Source organism: Grampus griseus (genome assembly GCF_964374135.1).
Source record: "Grampus griseus genome assembly, chromosome: 12".
Lineage (NCBI taxonomy): Eukaryota > Metazoa > Chordata > Mammalia > Artiodactyla > Delphinidae > Grampus > Grampus griseus.
In genome coordinates this window covers 38,783,837-38,796,866 of record NC_139006.1, presented here as the reverse complement: position 1 = coordinate 38,796,866, position 13,030 = coordinate 38,783,837, and the positions used below count along the sequence as shown (strand labels likewise).

Sequence of the window (13,030 nt, the reverse complement as noted above, 5' to 3'; positions counted from 1 at the left end):
ATACCTTCTTTAAAACTGGAAAATTAAACATGTTGGCTAGCTTTTAGTGGTTAAGTCATTTAAAATGGGAAACCATGAATCTTGAAATACTCTAGTAGTAATAAATATAGCTAACGGATTTGAAGGTTAACTTCACAGAGCATTGTGCTTAATTTTGCTTTAATAGACTGATTATATCATTCATGCCTGGTTGACTGAACACAAATCAACATATAAGATATCTTCATGTTTTTTAATTCCCAGAGGAATTTTTTGGGGGTAAATAAATTGATACAAATTAGTTTATTTTACATTTAGGAGGGAAAAGAAATGACATTAGTTAAGGTCTTTCTGTGTACCAGGGACTCCTCTAAGCATTTTACCCATATTAAACTCCTCTTAGTTCTTTTAGCAGATCACTAAGTAGTTACAATTAATTTATAAATGAGGAAACAGCAGAAAGAAGGATATGTATTTTGCCTGAAATCACACAGCTAGTGAGTGACGTAGTTGGCTCTAGGGTCCATGAGTAATAGACTAGGTTCTTATTATTTTATTTGAATTTCAACAAAATATATTGTGTGTACAATAAATTTAGCTCAGAAATAATTGACCCCATCTTCAGTGCTTGTCCTGACTCACAGCTCCCAAAACCTTTGGAATTTCCTAAGTGATGGGAGAAAGTGTCTTTTGTTACTTTAATGAGATGACCTTTGGAGCTCACCCAAGGACAGGGGCTGTTTGCCAGTGGAGCCGACTACAGAGGGTTGGAACTTTCAGTTCTCACACCCTGATCCTGGGGAGGGGAGAGGGGCTGGAGATTGAGTTCTGTTACCAGTGGCCAATGATTTGATCAATTCTGCCTCTGTAGTGAAGCCTCCAAAAAACCCAGAAGGACAGGGTTCAGAGAGCTTTTGGGTTGGTGAACACATGGAGATTCGGGGAAGGTGGTGTGCCTGGAGAGGGCATGGAAATACGTCTTTATCATTATTGTTGTTAATACAAGATTATTTTTGCAAAGTGTCCAAACATGAATTAAAACCAGCTGCTTGCGGGTAGTTAAAGTATATTAATACTTTTATTATAACATTTTATTAAAGTAGAAAAAACAGGAAATACAGATAAACTAAAAGGAAAAAAATTAAATCACTCAGATAACCTCTGTTTATATTTTGGTGTATGTCCTTGCTGACTTTTAAAATATTCATAAGTACATATTTACGTTTAAAATTCATTTCAACAAAATATTTTTATATATTTCAAGAGTCTATAATTTGTTTCTCTTATGCAGTTTTTCTGCAGTTTTTTTATGCTTTCTGCCTTGGGTACTGTCCAGAAGAGCATGTGACCGAATTTTGAATGAGCTAATTTTAATTTACTTTTGTTTCTGAAGACTTAAAATTTTAAAAAGAGATGGTATTTAGAATATATCTATTTCAACATATAAAAAGTGTTAGACTTGCTGTCGAACTAAAAATGTCTGTTTTTCAAATTCCTTTAGTAATTTTAAGTAAAATTTTAATTGAAATACAACATGTAAAGAAAAGTACCCAAATAATGAGTGCTCAGCTTAATGGTGTAGTTTTGCAAAGTGAACACCCACATGACAAGAAACACCACTAGCATCTCAGAAGCTGCTCTGTGCCCCCACTGCAGTCAGTGCTTTTCCCAGCCTCAGGTCTAACCACTCTGCTGACTGGATTCATTTGACATTCATTTTTCACTTCTGAATAAATGGTATTTGAGCAAGCCTTGGGCCTTGGGCACAGTTTTGACAATGGGTGATTTGAACTTTCCAAAATAGTCTACCCCATCTCGCCCCACATCCCCACCACCAAACAGTGAGTCCCCATGTACTCATCACTTAGCTTTAACAAGTCACAATTCATGGGAAATCTTCTTGCATCTACCCCTCCTAATATTTTAAAGTGAAACCCAGGTGTCACATTATCATTTTAGTGGATATTTTTAAATATGTATTTTTAAAAGATGAAAAGATTGCTCTTTTTTTTTTTTTTTTTTTTTTTTTTACCGTAAACAGGATTTAAAGAGTATAACCACACCTTTAAAATTTAATTCCTTAATATCAGATATTCCCTCAGGGTTCAGAATCTCCCCAAATATCTCGTAATTTTCTATACTGTTTGAATTAAGGTCCATATGTTGCATTGGTTGGTATGTCTCTTAAATCTCCTTTAATCTAAAGGTTCTCCCTCTAGGTCTTTTTTTTTTTCCTTGCCGTATTTGTTGATAATTTTTTTGAAAAGCTGGTTATTGGTTTTATTTTTCAGGGTATTCTTTCATGGGTATTTCCATTCAACCTTTTATGAAAGTGATTAGTATGAACGTATATAACTTGAACGCACAGATCTAAATGTTTGGCTGATGAATTTCAACAATTGTATACATCAATATATTCACCACCCAATGTATTTTGTTTTTAATTGTAATCTTTTTGAAATGGAAAAAGAGGAAAAACCCCTTCCATTCTTTAGGCTCTGAAATGTAGAGTAACTACAGTGGGGTTGGGGCAAAAAAAAAATCATTGATTGCTATCAGCAGTGTAAAGCGTTCTGCTTTTCGGTAGCCAGATGGGTGAATTAAGAATATTTGGGGTTTGGAAAATGCCACTTGCTAGCAGAGGGATATGTGTAACATGTTAGAGCTAAAGGTGAAAGGTGTAAATGCACTACATTGAAATTTATATCTTTGCAAAAAAAGCTGTGGCTATTTGGTTCTTCCTCTGAATTGCATTTACCCTTCCCAAAACCTCCACCTCTGTCTCAGTTTCAAGTAGCAGACACATTTCATCTCATCTAAGTATTCTAAAGATAGGAGGATCATGTGATTATTGACTCCAGGAAAGAGTTAACTGCAGTTGAAGCATATAAATGTCTTTATTATCTTATTTGACAGATATTAGCCAACTTGGTTCTTTCATCTTTGCCTTGTCCAAGATTTGAATTTATTGTCGTATTTAACTTTGGGGACTTTTTAATTGTGTTTTCTTAAAGTAGTACATGGATTTTAGTTTGATACCATTAGGAAGGTAGAGTGGAAGTTACTAAGAGTTACTGAGTGGCTGCTCTCTGTGAGGTATCATCTCTTAAATGCAGTGCTCTAAACTCCTAAGTAATGTATGTGATGACAGCTATTTTGTCCATAGCCTAGGTCAGGAAACAGAATGAGAGTTCCAGTGATTTGCCCAAGACCATATAGCTAGTAACTACCAGGAAATGGGATTTAAACCCTGAACTTTTATTCCAGAACTCTTAAAAAGTTTTCACTTAAATATCCTGTCTTCATAAACATTAGAAACCTAAGCAGTAATAACTCTGCCCGTTGCAATTCCTGCTGCTTATACACGTACATGAAAAAACAATCATACTTAAAACATTTTAAAAAATTGTATCAAATCCAATTGTGATAACATTTCCTGCATGAACATGCAAGTTTCAACTTGTATCAAGAGAAAGTTTTTGTACTAAAAAGTCAGTAAAGCAAACTACTTTATCTAGTGCCTACGGTGCAATATAATGACGTTAGACCAGTATTGTTATTTTTAAAGACAGTAGGAAAATAGCTTATCAAATTATCTTCAGGTAATTCAGTTCAGGACGTATGACTTTGTTATAAGTTGGGGTTACTTAAATTCTAGCTTTTCATTGAATTTGTCGTTTAGTTTTTAAAATGAAAAGTCTCCATTTTCATTTTATGTGAAATAGATTTATTTTAAAAACTTTTCCCAAAAATAACATATTAATGTAAATTTGTTTTTAAAGAGGGTGATATCTTTTATTCCCTGTAGAAGCATTTTACCTATATTCAAATCTGGATATGATTCAGATTTTTGTTTCTAGTTTGAAAAAAATGACTTCTGTGACTATTGTTTCTGCTCCTTTTTTCTTTTCAAATCTTGGGAACGCATTACCATCATAATTATAGTCTGAATTTTACTTTACCTTTGGGTGCTCTATTTTTTAAACAAATTCTGATTTTAAATACTTTAATCCAAATTGTGATTTATACCAAGTTTATTTCTAGACTTTTTGTCCCCAGCTAAGGTCCTGCCCTCTCCCAAAAAGACCATTCTGGATTATTTAAGAAAATCAACCTCCTTTCAGACTTGCCGTAGTATTTTTAAAAATATAGTTGCCTTTTTCTTGGTTTCATTGAGCTTTAATATTCTCAAACAAATCTCAGAAAGAAGATGCTGGTTTTCTTTAATAGAAGTACATATTGCTTCTTGAAAGGCATTTTTATTTAAAGTTGGTTGGGTAAGACAAATGGAACAACTAGTTAAGCTCATTCCTTCTGTACTTATTTTTAACTTCAAAGCTCCTAGTTTTAACCTCTGGTTCAGTCCCATCTTACTAGATTTAAGTGGCTTTTGTTTTGTTTTGTTTTTCATGCAGGTTCTGCTCATTAATCACCACGAGTGTGGATCTGAAGAAGAGTTTATTACCTCTCTTTTTTTGAGTATGTTTAACTTCAGATACACACAACGTAGCCTCTCCTTCCCTATTAGATTCTTAGAAGGTAGTTATATTTTTATAGTATCCTTCTTGTGACTTTGATAGTTGTGATCAATAAGAATAAAAACTATTCCTTACATATTGGGCTACTGCATGCAAATCAGTTCATTTAAAACCTCCTGGAGGTCTTTGGCATGCCAGACATAAAACCATGAGTGTTTGTTTGTGGAGGTAACGATGTTCCAAAGAAATTTAAGACTTTAATTCTCTTATCAAGAAACTGGGTGAGTTATCCTTTAGGTTCTGGGAATCACTGACCTTAAGGGGCTTGCTTTTGGTGTGTGATTTTTTAAATTAATTTAAAATGGGAAATGATAAATTAGAAATGCTATTGTGGTATTAGATCTCTGAATGAATAGTAGAGAGAAATTAGCTTGTATTATACCTATTATACAAATTACCTGATTTATCATGTCTTATTAAATATTAATGAGCATATACTTTTCCATGTCTGTAATTTTTAGACACATTGATATATTTTTCTTATTGTACATGAATATGATGTATGAAATGTGATATTTTAAAATTAATTCTTTTTTTTATATATATATGTCTAGGGTTGGAAAAAAGAAAGAATTCTAGCTGAATATCCTGATGGCAGGATAATAATGGTTCTTCCTGAAGACCCAAAGTATGCCCTGAAAAAGGTAAATTTCCAGTGAAATTTCACACAGAATAAATAGTATAATTTTGCAGCTAATTTTAAGAGTATAATGTATTGCTGGCAGAACACATTTAAAAACCAATTCTGAAAACAAGAAATAAGCATTTAGTCACAACCCAACTGAAAAATTATGCTTTAACTTTGTAGTGTATCTAGCATAAGTGAAATGAATTTTTAGTGGATTGATTGATTACTGTCTCATATTACCAGTAATTTGAGTGATGGTATGAAGGCATAGTAATGAATAATGGCACATAAATTATTTCAAGACTCAAAATTAAAATAAAAATCTGAATCATAATTTGTAAAATTAAAATTAATAAATGTCATTTTATTCTGAGTAAATTTCTAAATAAAAGCTTATTGCAGAAGGGGATCTAGTAGTAGGTCATAGTTATCCTTAAGTTAAACATGAAGTAATCATAATGTTAAGGTAGAAAATAATATATATTCTGATTTATAAATGTAATGGAGAAAACTTAAAATCCTCTGTGAGCCAGGTTTTAGTCCAATTTAGGGTTCAGAGAAATGAACCAGAGAGATAATGAAGTCTGGAACCATTTTATTATATAGAGTACCCTAAATGTCAGGAGACCATAGGACAAACTTATTTTTAATGAATATATTAATTACATTTTCAAATAATATACTCAAAATGTTTTTCCTCCAGATGCTTTTTCAGAAGTACCTCATAATGTAAAGCAATGGGTCTGATCGTTTATCTGAAAAACTTAATTAAACTAGAGTGTTTTCAACATATCTAGAAACACAAGGAAAGTAGTTTATTTACTTTTCTCAGGTTAATAGTTGGACCTCTTTAAATTTAGGAATACTTCACCTGAAAGGGAGGTTGAAGAAAAACACTTTGAACCTGTTATTTGAAAATATAGCTAACATTCCACTTACAGATCCTTGAACAACGGTTGGGGGAGGCAGTGTTAATCTACATATAATTCGGTGTGCTAGGTTCCTCTATATCTTTGGATTCAACCAACCACGGACCATGTAGTACTGAAGTATTTACTATTGAAAAATACCCACGTAGGGCTTCCCTGGTGGCGCAGTGGTTGAGAGTCCGCCTGCCGATGCAGGGGACACGGGTTCGTGCCGGGAAGATCCCACATGCCGCGGAGCGGCTGGGCCCGTGGGCCATGGCCGCTGAGCCTGCGCGTCCGGAGCCTGTGCTCCGCAACGGGAGAGGCCACAGCAGTGAGAGGCCCGCGTACCACAAAAAAAAAAGAGAAAAATACCCATGTAAAAGTGGACCCATCCTGTTCAAACCTGTGTTGTTCAAGGATCATTTGTATAAGTTTATCCTGTGGTTCCTGACTTTTCGGGTACCCTGAATATATAACTGAACAATCCCCGTTACTCAAATAAGCCCCCATGTTACCACTGCTGAACAGTATAGACAGTAGTATTTAGAATGGCACATAAACCTGTCTTGTATTTGAAACATTGATCCTTGCACAGAAACAAATACTTGTTGAATTAATGTTGGATTAGTAACTGACTAAATGAAAATTAAATTATGGGATTTTTGGAATTCCAACTGTTATCATTTGGAAATGCACAGTGGGCACTTTGCTTTACTGCATGTGGCGTCCATACGTTTCTTACCAAGACTCCACAGAAAATTCTAATTTCCTCATGTTCATTTCTCAGGACAGACTCTTAGTAACCTACAGTTCAGTATGTTACTGGTTAGTAATAGGTTAAAAATTAAAATCTAAGGAATTGTGAGTCATTTGCCTTTAGTAACTGAGTCAGGTATTGTATTGTGGGATATTGTTCTAGGATTAGGAGGACTTGAGTTTTCATCACTGAATAAGGGATGTATTACATGGTATTCTGCATGTCAGAGGTGTGAGTACCTAACCCTCTTAGGTGTTATTTGCATTTTAAACTTAGTGTCACAAATGACTGTTTATTGGACTGAATATTTGCAGATTAGTTTTTAACTGGGGAAGGAACTAATGTTTGGGTGCCTACAAAAATCTTGACTTTGAGAACCTATAAAAGTTTGAGCTTACCGTATTTGACCTTGACCACAATTCTAGGAGGTAACAGAAAGAAGCAGTTCGATGCCATATTAACATTATAGGTTCAAATCCCAGAAATCGCAGCTCTTTGGTTCTAGGTGTCCCATATCTGACATGGGAAAGTTACTTTTGAATTTTATTTCTTCTGTATGCAAAAGAAACTATAAGCCTCTAAGAGGTGTTGGATTTAAATAAGATAATATTGATAAAGTGCTTTGCATAATGTCTGGCCTATAAATGGTTGATAAGGAGTAAACATTTATGTCTGTCCTCTGTGTTCACCTGCACTTTACTGATGAGAGTATTCATTAAGCCTTGCGAAGAACAGAAGTGTGGCTTGCCTGGCGAAGATTCCAGTGAAGCTCTCTCCAGTACTCAAACCCACGATCCTTCTAATGGGAAGTCTTTGTTCTTATTACCTATTGTAGGAGCTCTCACTCCTGTTGTTCCCAGACTGCTGGGCTTGACATTACTCTCCATTCTTTCCTCCTTTTGCAAATTGGTCCACAGGGCTTGAAAAACATTTATTGGTCAGGACAGTCATTCAGAAGCACTCTTCAGAGGATATCCTGCTTGGAATAATATACTCAATTTATTGAACTGAAATAGTATATTTTTACATATATAAAATGCTTTTGTTGTTAAAAAAAATATTGTTCTTTATTTGGCAGGTTGACGAGATTAGAGAGATGGTTGATAATGACTTAGGTTTCCAGCAGGCTCCACTAATGTGCTATTCCAGAACAAAAACACTTCTCTTTATTTCTAATGACAAAAAAGTAGTTGGTTGCCTAATTGCAGAACATATCCAATGGGTAAGTGATTTTTAAAGAGTGGTCGTATGTAGTATGGTGTTTAAAGAGTTACAGGAATAACATAATCCTGGTAAATTTTTCAGCGTTTTATGTAAGGAAGAGTATGAATGCAAGAATTCCTGTGTGTAATTCTTTACTACAGTGGAGTTGTATCTTGCATGGGAATTAGTTTCTCAAGTCAGTATAAAGTATAAGAGAAAAATTCTGTAACTCAAAAGTACTATTAAATTTTGTTCGGGAAGTTTCCTTGTTGGCTGCTAACGTAATGTCTGTCTCAGTCCCTTCAGCGCTGGAATAAATCAAGGGTTGGCAAATTACAGCCTGAAGGCAAAATCCAACCTGTTTTTTATAAAGTTTTATTGTAGCACAGCCATGCCCATTTGCTTACATTTTGTCTGTGGCTGCTTTCACACTACAAAGACTGAGTTGAATAGTTGCAACAGAGGCCAGGTATGCTGCAAAGCCTAAAATACTTATTGCCTGGCCCTTTATGAAAAGTTGCGCACTCCTGTAGTGGATCACCACTTCTTTGGTTGAGCTCTAGATGAGGACTTGGCTTGTATTTAAGAGCCAAATTGTGCAAAAAAAAACAGTAGTATCTTTTATTTGCCTGCAAGTGGATGCTTCTTCATAAAATTTTCTAATAAAGTACAAAGTCGAAACAAATCTGCATGAGTTAATTTCCATATGTTAAGCTACATTAAAAAAATTCAGCCTGAAATTGTGTAGTTTATGAATCTTGCTGTTTGTAATTACAAATTTGATTTAAATAAATAGCTGACAAAGTAGTTTGGAGATACAAATTCGATATAAAATGACTAACTCATAGAAGCTTGCCATACTGTAATTGAGTTAATTTTTGCATAGTACAAATTGTGTGGGTTTATTTTTTCTTTGCAGTGGATTTATTCTTTGCTTTATCATTTATCCACTTGATAGATCCCTGAGTCTTGATTGTCCCACTTTTAAGAGATATCAACAATGTTATGCTTGATTTTCCTGAATGCCAAAGTGCTTTCAGTGTGTATTGAATAACTGTTGTGTGTTTAAGGCTTGTCCTTAGCAACTCACCCCCCTTAATTTCACTCCAACCAGCATGATTTATTACTCCTGAGGAGGGTTAATAGTAAGATACCGACTTGAGGGAAGTATCAGTTTTTAGATGAAATTGATGATTGAAACAAATGAAGTTAATTAGATGAGGGAAATTAAATATTTGAAGTCAGATTTGCACAGAGTGACAAAGATATTTGCAGATTTTATGATAGAGCATTCTTACATCTGTTTGGCAAATGACTAAGCATTAAAAGAAATTGCAGACATCTGTCTTGTTTTTGACAGTTTCTTACAGTGTTTTGTATTTGGTTGTTGTTCACAATGAATGTTCTTCAGTAAACCCTTGTAGCTTTCTGGTTTTTTTTTTGGCCACGCTTTGTGGCTTACGGGAGCTCAGGTCCCTGACCAGGGATTGAATCGGCCATGGCAGTGAAAGCCCTGAGTCCTAACCACTAGACTATCAGGGAACTCCCCACCCTTGTGTTTTTTAAATTTTTATTCTACCTAGTTCCAAAAATGACTTGTAGCAGTGTTTAGATTAGAACATAGTTGTGTAATATTTGCTTGTTTGTTCTTTGTTAACTCTCAGTTGTGTTGTCTGATTGTTTTAACTTATGTACCACGTCCCATCAGAAGGCTAGCCATGTCCCTTTTTGGCCACTAGACTGGCAGAAGAGATGTATGTTTTCTTAGAGTTTTTTTTTTTTTTTTTCCAAGAGGTAAGAGTGTAGGGAAAGGACCTTTTTAACTCTTGATTCCTCTGCCATCCCTCATCCTAGTTCCTGCACAGCTGTGAACCCTAGTACTATGGCAGCAGGCCCGGAAACAGTTGTGACTGCCGAGTTTTTAGCATGTCCTTTTGCTGGTCCTAGGATATGGGAGGTAGAGAAAATTAGCATTCAGTTCCTATTATGTGCCAGCTGTGATGGCAGGCTGCTTTGTATATATTTCCTTATTTAATCTCAGCAATTCTCTGAAGGAGGTGGTGGAGAGTTCCAATTTGTTGGTAAGGAACCCAGAGCATAATTAAGTAACTTTATCTCATGGTCACGTAACTAGCGAGTTAGAACAGAATGTAGATCCAGATCTGTTTATTTCCTAAAATGAGGGTGAAAGCGTAAGTGGTTCCCATAGTTTGTTAAGAAGCCAGACAAAAGTAGTGACCTCCTCACTAAGGTCAGTACTAGACAGTTGCTTAACAATATTCCCACTTTAAAACTCCCGCCCCTCCAACAATGTCTTTGTGTATAATGGAGTCACTCTGCCGTGCAGCAGAGACTGGCACAACATTGTAAATCAACTATACTCCAATATAAATAAATAAAGTTTAAAAATTTCCCCCTATTTTGCTACATATAGGGCTACAGAGTTATAGAAGAAAAACTTCCAGTTATCAGGTCAGAAGAAGAAAAAGTCAGATTTGAAAGGCAGAAAGCCTGGTGCTGCTCAACATTGCCAGAGCCTGCAATCTGTGGGATCAGCCGCATATGGGTGTTCAGCATGATGCGTCGGAAGAAAATCGCTTCTCGCATGATTGAATGCCTAAGGTAACTTCAATGTAATTCTTCAAGTCATTTTCAGTAGTTTAGGATTTAAGCAGAGTTTTATATGAAGAATGGCATTTAGGGGCTTCCCTGGTTGCGCAGTGGTTGGGAGTCCGCCAGCCAATGCAGGGGACATGGGTTCGTGCCCTGGTCTGGGAAGATCCCACAGGCCGCGGAGCGGCTGAGCCGGTGAGCCATGGCCGCTGGGCCTGCGCGTTCGGAGCCTGTGCTCAGCAACGGGAAGGGCCCCAGTAGTGAGAGGCCCGCATACCGCAAAAAAAAAAAAAAAAGAATGGCCTTTAGTTAATCTTAAATGTGTAACCTTTATTTATATTAATTTAAAATCTGCATAAGATTGTCAGTATGTTGGATCTGTGAGTGCTTTTTTTTTTTTTTTTTTTTTGCTATACGCGGGCCTCTCACTGTTGTGGCCTCTCCCGTTGCGGAGCACAGGCTCCGGACGCGCAGGCTCAGCGGCCACGCTCACGGCCCCAGCCGCTCCGCGGCATGTGGGATCTTCCCGGACCGGGACACCAACCCGTGTCCGCTGCATCGGCAGGCGAACTCTCAACCAGTGCGCCACCAGGGAAGCCCTGTGAGTGCTTTTTATGTGAAGTTAACCTGAGGGGGGAAGAAAGCACTATGGGTTAAGTATTATTAAACCATTTTAACTTTTTAAATTTGCATCTATGATATCAGGCCAAAATAACCCACTTATTTCAAATTGCGTTCAATATTAGAGAATCTTAAAGATAACCAAAGAAGTATGGGAAATTTCTTGGGAGTTTAGCTTTTGGGAAAATTTGTCTTAATTTAAGAATAGTATTTGTAAATAATCTAAGTCTCTTAATAGTTTTTCTTCTTGCTTTTATTGCTTGATTTTTAATCAAAGGTATAGAGAAGATTCAGAAAATTACATGTTTTTTGCTCTTTAAAGCATCTTTGCTAAAGGATTAATGAAAGAGGTTTAAATTAATCATGCAAATGAGGTTTTTTAGGTTGGTCTCTTGTGTCTGTTTATTCATAGAATACCTATCTACTACTACTTACAGGTATAGCTTTCAAAATAATCCATTATTGTTATAAGTGAGAGCCTAAGACTCTTAAGTCTCTTAGAGCCTTACTGTGTTTCAGGTCTCTCTCCCTTATTTTTGTTTTATCAATGAGTAGTGATCCAGAAGGGCTTAGATCTACCTACCCTTCTCTTCACAAGAGGCAGGTCTATTTTTAGCTCTTTCAGAACTAAACCTGGAAAATGCAGCTGATTAAATAATTGTCCTAAATGAGGGTATTGTCCCTCCTTTAAATCTTGTAAAACTTAGGTCTTGTCAAAACCATAAGATGGTTCTAGTTTATAAAAACATAAAACATTGTAGTCATTGTGTTTGTTCTGTGTGATACTGAGATTGCCACTCTAAGCTTCCTGTTAAAACCATAGAGGTTTCTAACTTTTTTCATTTATTGTTCCTTTATGTACCCATCTCACCTTGTTACGATTACAATATGAAAATTCTACTAATAGTCTATATCCTGGCAAATTTTAAAACATTTAAAAATAACAGCTTTATTGAGATATAATTACATAGCACAAAATTTATCTTGTTTTTAGTTAACCATTTTTTCTTCCAGTTTTATTGAATTATGATTGACATACAACACTGTATGTTTAAGGTATACAACAAATGATTTGACTTACATACACCATGACATGATTATCACAATAAGTGCAGTGAACATCCATCATCTCATATAGATACAAAATTAAAGAAATAGAAAAATTTTTTTCCTTGTGATGAGAGCTCTTAGAATTTACTCTCTTAACAACTTTCATATATAACACACAGCAGTGCTAATTATGTTTATCATATTATACATGACATCCCTAGTACTTATTTATCTTATAATGGGAAGTTTATACCTTTTGACTGCCTTCATTGAATACCCCCTCTCCCCAAATCCCCACCTCTCGTAACCATAATCTGATCTCTTTTTGAGTTTGTTTGTTTATTTGAAGTATAATTGACCTACAACACTATGTTAGTTCCTGTTATACAACATTGTTTCTGTATTTTTATACATTTCAAAATGGTCACCACAATAAGTCTAGATACAGATATGTCACCATACAAAGATATTACGTAGTTATTGACTATATTCTTCATACTGTGCGTTTCATACCATTGACTTATTTATTTTACAACTGTAAGTCTGTGCCTCTTAATCTCCTGCACCTATTTCTCCCTCCCCTCCTGCCACCCTCCCCTTCCCTCTGGCAACCACCTATTTGTTCTGTGTATCTATAATTGTGTTTCTGTTTTGTTACGTTTATTTGTTTTGCATCTTAGATTCCATGTGTAAGTGAAATCATACAGCATTTTTCTTTCTTTAACTTATT

At 35.5% G+C, this 13,030-nt stretch overlaps 1 protein-coding gene across 5 annotated transcripts in view; it reads left to right on the top strand.

Moving 5' to 3' along the window:
• The window catches only part of ESCO1 (establishment of sister chromatid cohesion N-acetyltransferase 1), a 72,144-nt gene that overhangs the window by 54,897 nt on the left and 4,217 nt on the right, over window positions 1–13,030 (top strand). For 4 of the 5 annotated variants that reach the window (XM_082667352.1, XM_082667355.1, XM_082667353.1 and 1 more), the window contains 3 exons: window positions 5,072–5,161; window positions 7,892–8,035; window positions 10,451–10,638. In XM_082667352.1, the coding sequence (XP_082523478.1) occupies window positions 5,072–5,161; window positions 7,892–8,035; window positions 10,451–10,638 (422 nt within the window). Of the gene's footprint in view, window positions 1–4,394; window positions 4,519–5,071; window positions 5,162–7,891; window positions 8,036–10,450; window positions 10,639–13,030 lie in introns of those variants that run through there. The other variant, XR_014297507.1, reaches the window with a different exon arrangement.